The 19,470-nt window shown below is 39.8% G+C and overlaps 1 protein-coding gene across 2 annotated transcripts in view; it reads right to left on the bottom strand.

Annotated features, from left to right (window-relative positions):
• Positions 1 to 19,470, bottom strand: part of ELMO1 (engulfment and cell motility 1) — an 803,227-nt gene that overhangs the window by 2,890 nt on the left and 780,867 nt on the right. The window contains exons 23-24 of one of the 2 annotated variants that reach the window (XM_067042331.1): positions 13,343 to 13,397; positions 11,537 to 11,722 (exon numbers count right to left, since the gene is read on the bottom strand). In XM_067042331.1, coding sequence (XP_066898432.1) covers positions 13,365 to 13,397 — 33 coding nt within the window. In that variant the 3' untranslated portion in view covers positions 11,537 to 11,722; positions 13,343 to 13,364. Of the gene's footprint in view, positions 1 to 11,536; positions 11,723 to 13,342; positions 13,398 to 19,470 lie in introns of those variants that run through there. The other variant, XM_067042332.1, reaches the window with a different exon arrangement.

Below are 19,470 nucleotides of genomic sequence, written 5' to 3'. Positions count from 1 at the left end.
AGCTGTGGGTGTAGATTCTTTTTTTTTTTTTTAACATCTTTATTGGAGTATAATTGCTTTACAATGGTGTGTTAGTTTCTCCTTTATAACAAAGTGAATCAGCTATATATACATATATCCTCATATCTCCTCCCTCTTGCGTCTCCCTCCCAACCTCCCTATCCCACCCCTCTTGGTGGTCACAAAGCACCAAGCTGATCTCCCTGTGCTATGCAGCTGCTTCCCACTAGCTATCTATTCTACATTTGGTAGTGTATATATGTATATGCCAATCTCTCACTTCTTCCCAGCTTACCCTTCCCACTCCTTGTGTCCTCAAGTCCATTCTCTATGTCAGCGTCTTTATTCCTGTCCTGCCCCTAGGTTCTTCAGAATCTTTTTTTTTTTTTAGATTCCATATATATATATGTGCTAGCAAACAGTACTTGTTTTTCTCTTTCTGACATACTTCACTCTGTATGACAGTCTCTAGGTCCATCTACCTCACTACAAATAACTCAATTTCATTTCTTTTAATGGCTGAGTAATATTCCATTGTATATATGTGCCACATCTTCTTTATCCATTCATCTGTAGATGGACACTTAGGTTGCTTCCATGTCCTGGCTATTGTAAATAGAGCTACAATGAATATTGTGGTATGTGACTCTTTTTGAACTATGGTTTCCTCGGGGTATATGCCAAGTAGTGGGATTGCTTGTTGTATGGTAGTTCTATTTTTAGGTGTTTTTGTTGTGTTTTTTTGTTTTGTTTTGTTTTGTTTTGTTTTTGTGGTACGTGTGCCTCTCACTGTTGTGGACTCTCCCGTTGCGGAGCACAGGCTGCGGATGCGCACGCTCAGCGGCCATGACTCACGGGCCCAGCCGCTCCGTGGCATGTGGGATCTTCCAGGACCGGGGTATGAACCCGCATCCCCTGCATCGACAGGGGGACTCCCAACAACTGTGCCACCAGGGAAGCCCTATTTTTAATTTTTTAAGGAACCTCCATACTGTTCTCCATAGTGGCTATATCAATTTACATTCCCACCAACAGTGCAAGAGGGTTCCCTTTTCTCCACACCCTCTCCAGCATTTATTGTTTCTAGATTTTTTATTATGGCCATTCAGACTGGTGTGAGGTGATACCTCATTGTAGTTTTGATTTGCATTTCTCTAATGATTAATGATATGAGCATCTTTTCATGTGTTTGTTAGCAATCTGTATATCTTCTTTGGAGAAATGTCTATTTAGGTCTTCTGCCCATTTTTGGATTAGATTGTTTGTTTTTTTGATATTGAGCTGCATGAGCTGCTTGTAAATTTTGGAGATTAATCCTTTGTCAGTGGCTTCATTTGCAAATATTTTCTCCCATTCTGAGGGTTGTCTTTTCAACTTGTTTATGGTTTCCTTTGCTGTGCAAAAGCTTTTAAGTTTCATTAGGTCCCATTTGTTTATTTTTATTTCCATTTCTCTAGGAGGTGGGTCAAAAAGGATCTTGCTGTGATTTACTTCATAGAGTGTTCTGCCTATGTTTTCCTCTAAGAGTTTTATGGTGTCTGGCCTTACATTTAGGTCTTTAATCCACTTTAAGTTTATTTCTGTGTACGGTGTTAGGGAGTGTTCTAAGTTCATTCTTTTACATGTAGCTGTGCAGTTTTCCCAGCACCACTTATTGAAGAGGCTGTCTTTTCTCCATTGTGTATTCTTGCCTCCTTTAGCAAAAATAAGGCAACCATATGTGTGTGGGTTTAACTCTGGGCTTTCTATCCAGTTCCATTGATCTATATTTCTGTTTTTGTGCCAGTACCATATTGTCTTGATTACTGTTGCTTTGTAGTATAGTCTGAAGTCAGGGAGCCTGATTCCTCCAGCTCCGTTTTTCTTTCTCAAGATTGCTTTGACTGTTCAGGGTCTTTTGTGTTTCCATACAAATAGTGAAATTTTTTGTTCTAGTTCTGTGAAAAACGCCAGTGGTAGTTTGATAGGGATTGCATTGAATCTGTAGATTGCTTTGGGTAGTAGAGTCATTTTCACAGTGTTGATTTTTCCAGTCCAAGAACATGGTATATCTCTCCGTATGTTTGTATCAACTTTAATTTCTTTCATCACTGTCTTATAGTTTTCTGCATACAGGTCTTTTATCTCCTTAGGAAGGTTTATTCCTAGGTATTTTATTCTTTTTGTTGCAGTGGTAAATGGGAGTGTTTTCTTAATTTCACTTTCAGATTTTTCATCATTAGTGTATAGGAATGCAAGAGATTTTGTGCATTAATTTTGTATCCTGCTACTTTACCAAATTCATTGATTAGCTCTAGTAGTTCTCTGGTAGCATCTTTAGGATTCTCTATGTATAGTATCATGTCATCTGCAAACAGTGACAGCTTTCTTTCTTCTTTTCCAGTTTGGATTCCTTTTATTTATTTATTTTCTCTGATTGCTGTGGCTAAAACTTCCAAAACTATGTTGAATAATATTGGTGAGAGTGGGCAACCTTGTCCTGTTCCTGATCTTAGAGGAAATGGTTTCAGTTTTTCACCATTGAGAACGATGTTGGTTGTAGGTTTGTCATATATGGCCTTTATTATGTTAAGGTAAGTTCCCTCTATCCTTACTTTCTGGAGGGTTTTTATCATAGATGGGTGTTGAACTTTGTCAAAAGCTCTTTCTGCATCTATTGAGATGATCATATGGTTTTTCTCCTTCAATTTGTTAATATGGTGTATCACGTTGATTGATTTGTGTACATTGAAGAATCCTTGCATTCCTGGGATAAACCCGACTTGATCATGGTGAATGATCCTTTTAATGTGCTGTTGGATTCTGTTTACTAGTATTTTGTTGAGGATTTTTGCATCCATGTTCATCAGTGATATTGGCCTGTAGTTTTCCCTCTTTGTGACATCTTTGTCTGGTTTTGGTATCAGGGTGATGGTGGCCTCATAGAATGAGTTTGGGAGTGTTCCTCCCTCTGCTGTATTTTGGAAGAGTCTGATAAGGATAGGTGTTAGCTCTTCTCTGAATGTTTCAGAAAATTCTCCTGTGAAACAATCTGGCCCTGGACTTTAGTTTGTTGGAAGATTTTTAATCACAGTCTCAATTTTAGGGCTTGTGATTGTCTGTTTATATTTTGTATTTCTTCCTGGTTCAGTCTTGGATGGTTGTAGTTTTCTAAGAATTTGTCCATTTCTCCCAGGTTGTCCATTTTATTGGCATATAGTGGCTTGTAGTAGTCTCTCATGATAATTTGTATTTCTGCAGTGTCCGTTGTTACTTCTTTTTCATTTCTAATTCTATTGATTTGAGTCTTCTCCCTTTTTTTCTTGATGAGTCTGGCTAATGGTTTATCAATTTTGTGTATCTTCTCAAAGCACCAGCTGTTATTTTTATTGAACTTTTCTATTATTTTCTTCATTTCTTTTTCATTTATTTCTGATTTGATCTTTATGATTTCTCTCCTTCTGCTAACTTTGGGGGTTTTTTTGTTCTTCTTTCTCTAATTGCTTTAGGTGTAAGGTTAGGTTGTTTATTTGAGATGTTTCTTGTTTCTTGAGGTAGGATTGTATTGTTATACACTTCCCTCTTAGAACTGCTTTTGCTGCATCCCATAGGTTTTGGGTCGTCATGTTTTCCTTGTCATTTGTTTCTAGGTATTTTTTAATTTCCTTTTTGATTTCTTCAGTGATCTCTTGGTTATTTAGTAGTGTATTGTTTGGCCTCCGTGTATCTGTAATTTTTGCAATTTTTTTCCTGTAATTGGTATCTAGTCTCACAGTGTTGTTGTCAGAAAAGATTGATACAATTTCAATTTTCTTAAATTTACCAAGGCTTGATTTGTGACCCAAGATATGATCTCTCCTGGAGAATGTTCCATAAGCACTTGAGAAGAAAGTGTATTCTGTTGTTTTTGGATGGATTGTCCTATAAATATCAATTAAGTCCATCTTGTTTAATGTATCATTTAAAGCTTGTATTTTCTTATTTATTTTCATTTTGGATGATCTGTCCATTGGTGACAGTGGGGTGTTAAAGTCCCCTACTATGATTGTGTTACTGTTGATTTCCCCTTTTATGGCTGTTAGCACTTGACTCATGTATTGAGGTGTTCCTATGTTGTGTACATATATATTGACAATTGCTATAACTTCTTCTTGGATTGATCCCTTGATCATTATGTAGTGTCCTTCTTTGACTCTTCTAATAGTCTTTATTTTAAAGTCTATTTTGTCTGATATGAGAATTGCTACTCCAGCTTTCTTTTGATTTCCATTTGCATGGAATATCTTTTTCCTTCCTCTCACTTTCAGTCTGTATGTGTCCCTAGGTCTGAAGTGGGTCTCTTGTAGATAGCATATATACAGGTCTTGTTTTTGGATCCATTCAGCCAGTCTATGTCTTTTGGTTGGAGCATTTAATCCCTTTACATTTAAGGTAGTTATCAATATGCATGTTCCTATTACCATTTTCTAAATTGTTTTGGGTTTGTTATTATAGGTCTTTTCCTACTCTTGTTGTTCCTGCCTAGAGAAGTTCATTTAGCATTTGTTGTAAAGCTGGTTTGATGGTGCTGAATCCTCTTAGCTTTTGCTTGTCTGTAAAGGTTTTGATTTCTGTGTCGAATCTGAATAAGATCCTTGTTGGTTAGAGCAATCTTGATTGTAGGTTGTTCCCTTTCATCACTTTAAATATGTCCTGCCACTCCCTTCTGGCTTGCAGAGTTTCTGCTGAAAAATCAGTTGTTAACCTTATAGGGATTCCTTTGTATATTATTTGTTGTTTTTCCCTTTCTGCTTTTAATATTTTTTTCTTTGTATTTAATTTTTGATAGTTTGATTAATATGTGTCTTGGCATGTTTCACCTTGATTTATCCTGTATGGGGCTCTCTGTGCTTCCTAGACTTGATTGACTATTTCCTTTCCCATATTAGGGAAGCTTTCAACTATATTCTCTTCAAATATTTTCTCAATCCCTTTGTTTTTCTCTTCTTCTTCTTCTGGGACCCCTATAATTCAAATGTTGGTGCATTTCATGTTGTTCCAGAGGTTTCTGAGACTGTCCTTGATTCTTGTCATTCTTTTTTCTTTATTCTGCTCTGTGGTAGTTATTTCCACTCGTTTATCTTCCAGGTCACTTATCCATTCTTCTGTCTCAGCTATTTTGCTATTAATACCTTCTAGAGAATTTTTAATTTCACTTATTTTGTTGTTCATCATTGTTTGTTTGCTCTTTAGTTCTTCCAGTTTCTTGTTAAACATTTCTTTTATTGTCTCCATTCTGTTTCCAAGATTTTGGATCATCTCTATTATCATTACTCTGAATTCTTTTTCAGGTAGACTGCCTGTTTCTGTCAGTGTAGATTCTGTGATTACCTGTTCTGGCTGTTACACCCCATGCTCTCAGCTCTGATGACCATGTGGTTGGCATACTGTAACAAGTTGAAGGATGCTTAAAATTCCTTTAGAAGGGAAAAACCATTTCTGTCTTGGAGCTGGAGATGAAATCCTCCTTTGCTGTAAAGAAACACAGGCAACAAGATATTTTCTATGCAGCACAATTACATCCTCCCAGGAGCAGAGATTGCACATGACACTGCTCAAACATTCCAAACTTGGTATCATCCAACTTGCAGCAGGCTATTTAAGCTTTTCTCTTTTCCTCTTTCCATCCTGGACAGATGATTGTATAATGTTAGCAGTTGGCAATTTCTCTGTGGTGCACAATGGTTTTTCCATTCTCCTTCCCCTATATTCTGGTAACAAAACTCCCTTTACATTTGAGAACCCATTCCATGAGATTTAGAAGTCTGGTTTCCCCAACTCCCTGCCCCCACAGGGAAAGGAAAAAGATGCACTTTAGGCATTTAGTGAGTAGAAAGAGGGGGAAAGCCATTGTGGTAGGAAATTCCATCCTCAGGACTTTACCGAGTAAGAAGTTACAGGAACAGGCAGCATCTCATTTGCTTCCATGACCTCGGCCTTAGCACACATAAATTCTGATATGACTGTTTCAATGGCTCTTCATTACTTCCTACTTTTATTTTAACCTACCCCAACTGTTTCCAAACTTTTTTGATGATCAGGCTCACCTCAAGAACTTCAAAATCAAGAAGATTAACAAAATGAATCCAAATATTCTGGAATGAGATATAGGAAATGGGTATTTTTCAGAAGCTGCCCAGATGGCTCTTAACAGGAGCCAACTTTGGAATTCACTGGCCTACATAAACAATGGCATCCATTAATTAAACCATCAATTAAGTGATCAAATTTCTGATCACTGCAGAAAGGTGGACCTCAGACAGAGTCACGTGATGTTTTATGGCATCCATGTGCATGCCCGCTGCAGGGCATGTCTTCAGCTCATGTCAAAGAGAGCAGAATAAACTCCACTTCCCACTCTACAGATAAGGCTGAACCTAGGACAAATACTGACATTACAGAATAGAGATGCTCCAATCACAGAGCAGAGAGGCTATATCTTGCAACAGAACTTAGTTTAGGATAAAAGGAATTAGTGGCTAATGTTTTTCAGGCTGTATTGGAGAGATGGTATTACTCACTTCACTAGACAATGGAACTCCCTGATTCTTCATACATGGTACCTTTTAATAAGCATTTTTTATATTCTTAGCTCATTATCTATCTGTTTCTCCCAAACTTTGAGAGAATTGAGAGTTTTGGAGACAAGATCAAGCCATTATCTTACCCAGTCTCTGGGGAAGCAATCCTATGGCCCACAGTCTCAGCCCTCCACACCTGCTGTGTGGATTAAGGAGTGCCACTGGGGCAAACACATGTCATTCTGACCTGTGCCTCTCATTCCCTTGCTGTTGCTAATTCTCCCCTTGGTCCCGTTTTGTGAGTGTTTCCATGCTTCATAATGAAATGTGCTCAGAAAGCTTCCCATCCTCAGGAGATGCAGCTGCTGTGCTTTGTGAGGGTGTGAGAATCTCTGATGTGCTGGCTAGCTATTCCAAGCACCCAGTGAATCATTCCTTTCTTGACAATCTGGTTGTGCAACTCTGCCTGATCATATTATTTAGCAGCAGATAATTTGGAAAGAGAGTACGTTTTGCATTTGCAGTGTGACACAGTATCAGAATCAATAATCACTATTAGCTTGATGCAAATATTGTGTATATCAGGATGAGCCAGGAAGGCACCATGACCCTTGGAGAGGAGCTGGCTTTTGTACAATCTTTCTGTTTCATGTGACAGTGCAATGCCGTTGAAAATCTGGCTAATTTGTCTTTCTTGCCCCCTAGACTCCCTCTGACATAAATTATAGTGATGCTCAAAGTGTCACCAGATTGGTAATTGGAAGGACACTTGGCATGTTTGAGAAGAGTTCGGATGGAGAGATAAATCTATTGGAACATTGTTGAGCTGCTCTTCCTAGAAATTTCCTTACTCCTGCTTGGATGGTTACAAATTGACTAATAGAGTCATAAAATATGGTTTATATTTAGACAAAAAGACACAGATTAAGAAGTCAAAACAAATTGTTTCCACAAATGAGAATGATGTACAAGCTGGAAAAGAATTAGAGATACAGCCAAAAACAATAAATTGAAAGACAACTGTGGACCAGGTTCTTTTAAAGGCTAACAGAGAGAAGTATGTGATCTCTGCTAGGTGTTGGCAGACTGTATGCTATGATTTGTTCCTTTGTTCTTATTTCCATTCAGATATCTCTGATACATTGTGTGCCTTTCCTGATGGGGCCATAACAGAGATATATTCACCATTTTGTATAAAGTTGATAATTAATAAACATTTCAATATCAAACACATCAATATTAAGCATATTAAAACACAATCTCATGACCTTGGGGTAGGAAAAGCTTTCTCAAACATGACGTATAAAAAAATTACTAACCATAAAGGAAAACATTTGTAACATGGACTACATTAAAATTAAACTTTGAACAGTCACTTCAGAAAAGAAAGCTTTAAGTGGCCAATAACTATATGAAAAGGTGCTGAACTTTATTAGTGAAATAATTTTTAAAATAGTGTGATACCAGTATACCTCCACCAGAATGACTGAAATGAAAAAGATAATACTCTCTGTTGACAAGGATGTGAAGCCACCGTAACACCCATACACGGAGGGTGAGATTGTAACTTGATATAATCATTTTGGAAAACTATTCCATAGTATGTATTAAAAGTGAACATATATGCACCTATGAGCCAGCAATTCCACTCCTAGATGTGTAACCAACAAAAATGTGCACATATATTCACCTAGAGACTGTAAAACACTGTGAGCAACAGCAAAAAAATGAAACCCAAATATCCATCAACAGTAGTATTTACACAATGGAAAACCATACAGCATTGAGAAAGAATCAACTGTAGCTATATGCCACAACATGGATGAATCTCACAGATATATAGTTGAGTGAAAGAAACCAGACACAAGAGACAGCATAGAGTGTAGGATTTCACGTGTATAAATTTCAAAAACAGGCAAAACTAATCTGTAGAGTTAGGAATTAAGATAATGGTGATATTTGGAGGGTACTTAGGGACTGGAAAAGGGCCCAGTGGGGCTTTTGGGGTTCTGGTAATGATCTGTTTCACAATGTGAGTGCTGATTACTCACTTGGTAAGAATTCATCAAAGTGTATAATTATCATTAGTATAATCTTTTCTGGGTGTATTCCATAATAAATTAAAAGCTAACATTAAAAACCCTCCACAGATGAATGGATGACCAAAATGTGGTATATCCATGCGATGCAATATTATTCAGCCATAAAAAGAAGCGAAGTACTGACACATGCTACAACATGGATGAACCTTGAAAATGTTCTGCTAAGGGAAAGAAGCCAGTCACAGAAGGCCATGTGCTGTATACTTCCATTTACGTGAAATGCCCAGAATAGGCAAATCCATACAGACAGGAAGCAGATTAGTGGTTGCTATGGGCTGGAGGGAGGACAAATGTAGAGGGACTGCTGATGGGTATGGAGTCTCTTTGTGGAGTGCTAAAAATATTCTGGGCTTAGATAGTGGCATTGCACAACCTTGTGAATATACTAAATATCACTGAATTGTATACCTAAAAAAAGACTCTTACCGTGTGTGAATTATTTCTCTATTTTGATAGATCCTCTGGAGTGTTGGCATATTATATGCATGAGCCTGCATTTCCACAGCCATCAAGACACATGGATCCTTTAGTTTATTGACTAGCTGACACAGCACATCTGGATCATTCAAACTATAGATTCCACATTAGTTTGACTATCCTGAGTCAGAAACCTTAAACTTTTCTTTTATATAGAGCATGGCATTATCACTGAAGGCTTTGTGGACCACCGATCAGTAGATTGGGGCTAGTCAAGTGTTATGTACATTGAAGAGCATTAAAGCTCTGCTATTTCTAATAATTTGTTATTCATATACCCACAAACACATATCTGTTATAGAATGTTTGTCTATAATTGGTCATGCAGTGGGAAAAACCTAAGACTTGCCTAATGAATAGACATAAATTAAGGTTCTCAAAGTAGGATTACTCTTTGACCTAGTAATCTGACTTCTTGGAATCTATCCTAAAGAGATGATTAGAGATGCTTGCTCAAATTAAATGCCCAAGCTATAAGGGAAGAGCAAAGAGGGGTGGAGGCAGGGCCTTTCAACACACAGGAATGATTCTGGGCACAGGGTCTGAGGGAGGCAACCTGCTCACCCTATCTCCAACCCCACACACATACCCTGGAGTTTAGAGAAATGCTGATAATGGGATTTCATAAATATTGAGCCAGACATGCCACAGGCACTAATCCAGGTAGTCCACCAAGTATGTGATAGCAGATTTCCTGTCCTCTCCAGTCTTCTTGCCATCCTTATGCCAGTTGCTCAGGGCCTGACCCTGGCTAAAATCCCTAAAGACTACACTGACAAGCTCTTGGCCTTGACCAATTAAAGTTAGCTGGGGAGCCTTGATCCGGAAATCTCTCTAGAAGTGGCATGGGGCTGTGTAAATAAATGTTTGGCAATAGGACAATGAAAGTAGTTGGAGTGTTAAAACAAGGACAGCCTCACTCATTCCCACCAGTGAATTCTCTGCCAAATGTTTGCTCTCCATCCTGTAGACATGTGGAAGCTAAATGAAAGGAGTGGAAGGAAGAGAAACTGGGTGACCTCATCCCTCCTTGTTTGTTTCCAGTTCTTTGAAGAGGAACATGGCAGGGCCAGAGCAGGTAAATTTCCTATGGTGGCACTCCACGGAATTCTAACTCCTGTCTTAATGTAGTGAGAGGCAGTGTCAGTATTTTAGAGGCTATGTACTTGTAACTTGTTCTACTTTCTATCTTAAAGTCAAAAGAGACTCTGACAGCATAAGAAAATATCCAAAGGAGTGTGTAATAACTTTAAAAATTATTTAATTAAAACTATTGCTACAAATGTAGCAAATGTTTATTATTTTAAAAGTTATATTTGCCCCACCATTCTGTCTCACTCCCCGGAAGTAACAATTATTCATAATAGCTTCAATGGTTTTGTATATACCTATATGTAGATATAGATAGGCTTTAGCACAATAAAGCAATTGTTCTCAAACTTTAATGTAAGTGATCATCTGGGAAGCTTGTTAAAAATGGAAATGGGACCCAGGCTGTTTTACAAACAACCTGGAAGATTTTGATGCAAGTGGTCTGCAGAGCAGACCATTGAAATCCCTCTCTTCTATTGTTCTTTGAATTCTTTGGAGTCAAAGATTATAAATGCCATGGCTTTTTATAATGTGGTGAAGTGATACGTCATTCCAAATCTTCAGATGTACATCTTCAGAGGCAGCTTTCTTGACTGGGAAGGGATTTCATTTTATAAGGTAAGAGGTGTGTGTGTGTGTGTGTGTGTGTGTGTGTGTGTGTGTGTGTGTGTTTGCATATCTAATTTATTTTAGAATTCACTTCTAAAAACGTCAGGGCCAGACAGAAAGGAAGGAGGTATACAGTTAGAAGGGAAAAGACGTCTAATCTCTGTTTTGCATGGGAAATAGGGGAATTATTTCCAGAACCTAATGCAACAACAAAACCAACAATAAACAGCGGGAGAAATGATAGATTTAATGTTAAGAATAAATTTAAAAAGAAATTAAAAAGAGAAAACCTAGTAAGAAAATGATTGTGAGAGATGGGCTAAAAATTTAAGGGTAGAAATTTTGAAAATGAATAAAAGACAAAAATATTTTTTAAATGAATCAATAAAAGGATTAAAGTAAAAATTCAAACAGAGGCAAAGGGAAGGATTTTTAGAGATAAAAATTTAAACACCTTCAGCTCTAAAGCTAAAATGAAAATCAAAATGAATCCAAATTTATGTAATGTAATGTAAAGTAGAATGTTAAAAATAAAAACAAGGAAAAATAATAAAAAGGGAAACTCTGGCTCTGAGCTCAGAAAAGGTCAAATATCGAACGGGAAATCAGCTAGATAAGACTAGATACTTCAAAAGGAGGAAAAACACACCAAAATGACATAACAAAAAGCCATTTTAAAGTTGAGATATTAAAAATAACAATAATATCAACAATGAAAAGCATAAGCAAACAAGTAAATTGCTGCTGAGGGAGGCTGTGGACTCTTCCTGGCCCCAGGCAGGTGTCTTTTAGCGGCGAGACTGAAGTCTTCACCACTGAGCTTAGATATCAGAGCTGCAGCCCAGATGCTATTCCAGAATGTGAAGACTGAGTCCCTTTCGTCAATGTCAATTTTGGGTGGGTCTGCAAATGCAAGGAAGAAACCAGTAGCCTCCTTCTTCTCCTATTTCCCCCACTGCCAAAATTTTTACTTTAAGACCCTGGCTTGCCCCATTTCCTTTTAGGTCACCTTCCGTAATCTGTGTAGACAATGGAGCAGAGATCCAGCTTGTTGGAGCAATTGGGTTGTGGCAGAGAGAGCTCGTCTCTTCTCCCGGCACAGGTCTTGGGGTGGCCCTGGGTACTCAAACCTCCATGACCTAAACTGAGTCACCCATCTTCCCCTCAGATGTGTTCCTCCCACCCCGAGTTCATTCTGCTGCTTAATGTGTAACCATTGCCCTGATCAATGAAGCAAGTCACCTCACGGTCACTCTGGACTGCTCCCTCGGGTTCACTCCCACACTCAGTGGGCCACAAGGTGCTGCCTCTTCTACCTCCCAAATCTCTCTTCTATCTTCATCAACCCCGCACTTTTCAAGCCCTCACTGTAAGTGAGATGGGTCTGAAGAGATAAGCAAGGATTTTATGTTCCTTGTTTGGGTGCTGGGAATTAATGAAAACAGTAGTGTGCAGAGATGTGTACCATCACAAAGGGGACCATAAAGAGGAGCGGGGAAAATTGAGAGTCAGAAAAAAGATTGGTTAGCACTGGACCCAGGCCGATGTGCAGATGCCAGAATTGATTCCACAGCACTGGCTCTGCCCTGTGCTGCCCCCTTTGGCACACTTTTCTGAGTGTGGTGTCATCTTAAGCAGCAGAGGTGGACGGTCAGCTTCTCCACTGATTGAAGAGGGTCTGAAGAGTTCCTGTCTTGCTTAACATATGTTTTATTCAAAGAAGGACCAGAAGGACCAGAGACAATGGAAAGCTTGGGGCCGAGAGGCTTTTTAATAATCCGTGTCCATCCCCCTCGCCTTTATCCTTCCACAATAGGGCAGAGGTGGTATAAATCACATATTACTATTATTAACACAGAAGCTTCAAGTCAAGGGACGGCAGGACATGACCCAGATCCTTTTCTCATAATAACCTGATTAGATGCTCAATCTTCCTCTGTTCTCTGATTCAGGCCAATGCTTAGACACCATGGCATGTCTGGGCTCCTGAGAGAAGCGCTGCAGCTTACTTTGCGTCAAGGTGCTTTGAGTTTAAGATGCTGCGAACTGACGGTGTCTGGAGGGAGTTACAGGGGTGGGAGAGGAACATGTGGCTGCAGAGACTTCTGGCCACAAATTCCGACACTGACATCCCCAGGAAAACACTGCTGCTTGTTTGAAAAGCAGCTCCAAGTGGATGTCGTGCTGACGGTAATCAGATTTAAAATTAGCCTTAACATGCCTTCATCAAGGGAGGCTTAATTGTAGGGCCCAATCAGTAGACAAAATATTGCAACGACAAATGTTGCTGACAAAGTAATTCTAAACAAACCATTTCAAAGTGGGTAAAATATTCTCTTTGGAGTCACTCAGGTTTTGAAGTCACTCAAGCCTTCCTCCCTTCAGACCCATCACCTCATTCTTCAGGTTTTCCGATTTTAAATGTATAAATTTAGAATTTGTAAGATTTCCTTTCTCCAAACTCTAGGAACTCTTATTTTTTGGCTACATACAGCACTGTGGAGTGGGGAGCGCTCCGATTACCTGCTCTGTGGTCCTGGGCCAGTTACTTAACCTCTCTGAGTCTTGGTCTTCTCCCCTGTAAAGTGAGCGAATAAAGCTTACCTTGAAAGATTGTCGAGAGGTTTAAAAGAAATGAGTTATGTGAATCCATTTTTATTTCCTTTCTCTTTCCCAAACCCAAATGGCCCTGATGTCCCTAAGGTCATTGCTGCTGGAATTTTTTTCCAACGATTTGCAAATAGGATTATTTTGCTTGATGTCAGCAAGCGGAAGAATATCCCCCTGTCCCCATCCCCCATATCGAGTTCAGTAATTCTCAGTTGGGGAGAATCTCAATTTTGCCCCCCAAAAGTATTTGGCAATATCTGGAGACATTTTGGGTTGTCACAACTTGCTGGTCGGGGTGGGGTGGAGAGAGGTACTACTAGAATCTAGTGGGTAGAATCCAGGGGTGCTGCTAAATATCCTACAAAGCCCAGGACAGCCCCGCATAACAGAGGATTAACTGGCCCTAAATGTCAGTAGTGCCATGGTGGAGAAACCTGGCCCTAGAGGATGGTATATATTCTTATGCATGAGTTCCTTGAAGGTAAGGAATATGCCTGATATATCTTCCTTTCTCATAAAGAGGGTTTGAAAGAGAGTTGGGAAAAATACCCAAATGGGATAGCTCTTACTACTGAGTGTAGGGGGAAGAGTTCTATTCAGCCTGACGTGGCCTGCATTTCTTTCCTCTTTGGTCTTCAAGTTGGGCTCTGTATTTCTCTAACATCCTGCATTATCTCATTTCCTTTTGACTTGAAGTATGTCCTTCAACTTTTCCCCATTTGATATATGGGATTTACTTAAGTTGGTTATTCTTCTCATCTGTTCATACTGGATCCTGAGAAACACAGAAGCATGTATACAGGAAACTTAGAGAGATATCCTGGTATATGAAGTTGAGGGTGCCCAGACTGACCATGGGACATTTCCAGAAGTCCTGAGAGTGGCCATGTGAAATAAGATGCCAAACATTAGAAAAAGCTAAGGAGGATCACTGGATGAGACCCCAAGGAATCCTGGCTACAATGAGGGCAGAGTTGTATGGATAGACTCATTTTTCCTGGTTGATTCCTTTCAGTTGATGATACAAATACATATAAATATGTGATATATTCTCAATTACACAGTATCTATCTAACTATCTATCTATCTATCTATCTATCTATCTATCATCTATCTATCTATCTATCTAACAGATGGAGAAATGCCTGGAAGGGGTGTGTATTAAAATATTGATGTGGTTATCTTGATTAGAAGTCATTTTTTTCCCTGTATACTTGCTTTTGAATATTCCAAATTTTCTAAGAGCATTTTAGAAGTTGAATAACAGTAGACAAAATTTCAAAAGAATTTGAAGAGCCATTTTCAACACATCTGCCTGAACCTTATATTCTGAGGATTTCTCCTCCTCTATAAATCACAAGTGAGATGTTGGCAAGCTGCTGCTAAGAGATAAATTGCTCTCCCACTGCCTCAGCTGAGAGTCATGTCTGGGTAACAGCTGCTTCGATAATGACTTTATTTGGTGATGGATGAATTCGTGGTTGCTTTACAGATGTTGAAATGACTTTGGCTAAACAAAATTGCATGTATGCCTGTTCATTTCTCTTCACCCCTCTCACAGTGGGTGTGGGAAATAGATAGCCCACTGCAGGACAGATGGATGGCGTGACCTGACCTTCCTGTCCAGAGGCAGTATCAGCCTTGGGTGCTTGCTCTTTGGAGAGCCACACAAAGCTGTCAAATGTGCCAATGCAGCAATACTGCCCCACGGCAGGCTCTGCTGGGGTACGAAGATCCACTCCCCAAATGGCTTTTACTCCCTCTTCTGCTTTGCACTCTGCAGTGACTGGCAGATCGCTCTTTTCCAAATGTAAACAGGAAAATGCAAAATCCAGTCTTGTGAAGGAATGATCTCACTTCTCAAAGGGCCACTAGTCTTTAAAGGGGAAAGTGCTGGAAAGCTATTTTATAGGAAAAAACACAGATGTTCCTTGTCATAGGGAGTGATCCTATGGCACTCACTGAAAAAGCAAACAGGCAGCTCTCTTTTGTATTTGGAGGGATTCCTCATAAATTCTGGGCATGTACTTTGGAATTTGACCTTAAAGAGCTACCCTGGCAGCTTGCAAGGACCACAATGATCCCAAAGAAAATGGGGAGGTAGCTAATAGAAAAAAAACTTAACTAAGAGCAAGTATAAGAGAGAGAGAGATGGGCCAGGAAGAGAAGAGTTGGAGAATCCAAGATAAATCAATCAAGGCATGTAGGGAATTTTAAGAACAGTGTGAAAGTTCTCTTACAACTTATGACCAGAATAAGGCATTACGCATCCCTGGTGAAAAGTCTAGGAGAACTGATGCAGCTGGAGAGAACCTGCTCAGGTATGAGGCTGAGCAGGTGATGCACAGGCTGAGGGACCCTGACAGCAACGGCCGGACCTTAAGCAAGCTGGTGTATGGTGCGCAGCTCCTAAAAGAAGCTTCTAGAGAAGCTTCATGTTTCAGAGGTAAGGGATTCCACCAGCAAAATGCAATGACCTGCTCCTCCTCATCCAGGACAGAAACGTGAAGTCCCAAATTTAGGTTCAAAAAACTGTATAGCATAAGAATTAGAAGGTGAAGGGGTCCACCACACATTGTCCTTTTGAATCAGTACAGGGCATTGTGTCAGAGGAAGCCCCAGATTCAACTCTTTCCTTACTATGTGACCTTGGGTAGTTATCTAAACTCTCTGAGCTTTGCATTTCTCATCTGTGAAATAGGTAACAATACCAGCCCCCTGGAGAGGAAAATGATGTACTGCAAGGAAAACGTGTCGCCCAGCGCCTGCCAACCACGTGGTCAGTACATGGCAGCCAGAAGCACACAGGCAGCACACTTCTCACGTCCAATAAAGGTAGATACAGACAGTTCCCCATTATTCCTGGTGCCACATGGAATACCCCTTGGCTTTCGACCTTGCTCTTGCGGTTCTGCCCAACTCCTTCATGTTGACTTAGTTTCCACTTTAGCTCTATTCCTGCAGATTGGGCCACTGATCCTGGTTGTGCAGGTAAAACCCAGGGTCTGGCCCACTTGTTCAACATCCACTACTACCATACAGGAGAGTGGGGGTAAGATCTGAATGGTGGAAATAAGACAGTAGCAATTCATGAGGGCAAAGTGTGAAGGGTACAAGAAGATCCACATGGTCAGCAGCTAGCCTGGGAAGAGGGTTGGAGTGTGGCCTTATTCTCAGGCTCAAAGGGATCCAAGTGGATGTGTTTGATTTTTGGGCATCAGAAAAGTCTAGCTGTGAGTATTCACTATTTACTATTTTTTGAGTATTTACTATACTCAAGGCACTGTCCCAGGAAACTTATAAACATGATTTAATATAATCTTTCAATAGTGGTTATAAAACAATTGTATAGACAACATTTTACAAACCAGGAAATAACTAGGTCACACAGAGAGCAAGCACTGGAACTGGAATTTGGCACAGGACTTCACAGCTTATATTTTCTTAACAACCGTGCAACCATGATATTGCTCCAAAGTTAGGCTTTTCCTCAACATACATGTACATTCTCATTTTCTCTCTCTCTCTCTCTCTCATATGTGTTTTTTTTGTTATCATATTTTGTGCTTTTGTTTTTAAAAATTATATTTAGTAGCATCAGACCTTGCTAAATCTCTTAGAATTTTTGGTCGATGGTACTACCTGTTTCCAAAAATGAAATGAAGTGAAATGAAATAAAATAAAATAAAAATCGCCTGTGTTAAGTTTTAATTATGCAAAATTTCTCTGCAAATTCAGTAAGGTCTTGTTTGCTGGACTGTCACAGTTTTAGAAAACTGTGATTCGTTTCAAGTGACTTTTTTTTTTTTTTTTTTGCGGGACGCGGGCCTCTCACTGTCGTGGCCTCTCCCGTTGCGGAGCACAGGCTCCGGACGCGCAGGCTCGGCGGCCATGGCTCTTTCCGGACCAGGGCATGAACCCGCGTCCCCTGCAACGGCAGGTAGACTCCCAACTACTGCACCACCAGGGAAGCCCTCAAGTGACATTTTAAGTGGAACACCATCAAACCAGAGTTTATTGAAAGTGAGCTACAAACCATGTGTCTCAGTCTGTTCAGGCTTCTATAACAAAATACCACTGACTAGGTGGCTTATAAGAACAGAAATTTCTCATAGTTCTAGAGCCTGGAAGTCCAGGATCAGGATGTCAGCTAGGTCAGGTCCCAGTGAAAGCCCTTTACCGGTTAGCAGTGACATTAGATATTCTCATCAGTCATATCAACATGGTAAATTATATCAATGTTAAAGAGTATTATAAAGTTACTTTCTTTTTCCACAGATTTTTATCTTCATTATACTTTCCTGATATTTATTTTCTCCCCTCCTGCCATCTCTTTTCCTCATGTGAAACTGTGGCTTTGTATCTGCTGGTATATCATGCTCACCTCTGTATTTTCAATTATTCTGTGTCATTTTATTTTAGGCAGATATCTTGCAACCAGCATTTGTCCAGATTTTGTTTGTTCAGGCAATCTGGGAAAGATCTGGTCTTGTTTCTATTTTTGTATTTATACATTAAGCTTCAATTATACATCCTTTTGCCTTTAATTTTTCTGTCTTTGCAATGATGATCATTTCACCTCTTTTACAGCACACACATATATTCTTTTCTGAACTCAGTTTGATCCTAGTAATTTGATTGATTGATTGATTGATAAGCTCAGCCTTCTTAAAAGTGAGGCACCTTTACTTGCAACTGTAAAAGAAATAAGTCATGGGATGTAATATACAGCATAGCGAACAGAGTCAATAATATTGTAATAACTCTGTATGTGACAGGTGGAAACGAGACTTATTGTGGTGATCATTTCTTAATGTAGAAAATATATCAAATCACTATGTTGTACACCTAAAACATATAATATTGTATGCCAATGGCAATTCAATAATAAACAAATAAACAAACAAACAAATAAATAAAATGGCTTGCAAAAGGAATTAAGAAGGAGAAGCTGGAACCAGAGAATCTGGATTCAAATCCTAGTTTTACCACTTATGTTTCGGCCAAGTCACTTCTTCTAGTAAGGTGTTAACTGCTGCATTTGCAGAATGTGATAGTGATATTGCACTTACATAAATAGAAAAAAAGAAATTAAAGAAAAAAGAGTGAGGCACCTTGGAAACATGTTTAGCCTGGTCTCCCTGCCTCTGGACCCACTCTTCCTCAACTTGCCTTTTGTGCTGCTGTCAGTATGAAAGTGGTGATCTTAAAATGCAAATCAGGTTACTCCATTCACCTAAGTATCTATGTCAGTGGCCCCGGCCACATAAAAAAATATAGTTCCAACTTCTTGGTCTGCCATTCAAGGTCCTCACTCTCTTTTCCAAGATTATCTCCTACTTTTCTCTCTCCCACACTCATGTCTGTTCCAGCCATAACCCATTTCCTCTTTCTATTGCCTCATGCTGTTACCCCTTCCAGAAAAGCCCTTGATCAATTCTCTTAGAGCTGATGGAGTGCAGTTAGGTGCCTGGCACTGGGCTCAGGGTAGGGCACGAAAGTGGTGAGAACAGATGGCCAGGTGCCCTCTTTCATAGGGTCCAAGGCAAGTGAGGAAGACAGTGAAATCTCAATGACCATAAGTAAAAGTGGCTCTGGGAACACAGAGCCGGAGCCCCCAACCTTGACTTTAATGTCCAGGGAAAGCAATGATCATACTGGGACCCGAAGGATGAGTAGAGAGTGAGCCTGGCCTTCTTTCCCTTGTCACCTGGTGGCTTCCTGCTCATCCTTCCAACCCTCTCTCAGGCCTCACTCCCTCCAGGCAGAAGAAGTCACTTCCTGCTCTGTGTGCTAGTTCAGTGTTCTCTACGTTAAGATCCTTTTAGCTCTGGATTGCATTTATTTGTCTGTCTTTCCTGTCCTAGGCTATGAGACTCTAGAAGGCCGAGTCACTTGTTGACTTTTGTATCCCTGTGCCCTGTGCATGCTGCATAGTGAGTGCCTGATGGAAGTGCAAGGGGATTCAGTTCCTGGATCCTGCTTGTCTGTGCCCAGCACCTCTCCTAGCCCTGGACCCACCCGGTGCATTCCTGAACCTC

The sequence above is a fragment of the Kogia breviceps genome, chromosome 9 (assembly GCF_026419965.1).
Source record: "Kogia breviceps isolate mKogBre1 chromosome 9, mKogBre1 haplotype 1, whole genome shotgun sequence".
Taxonomy (NCBI): Eukaryota; Metazoa; Chordata; class Mammalia; order Artiodactyla; family Physeteridae; genus Kogia; species Kogia breviceps.
Note: the sequence above shows the minus strand (reverse complement) of the source record. Positions and strands in the feature narration are given on the sequence as shown.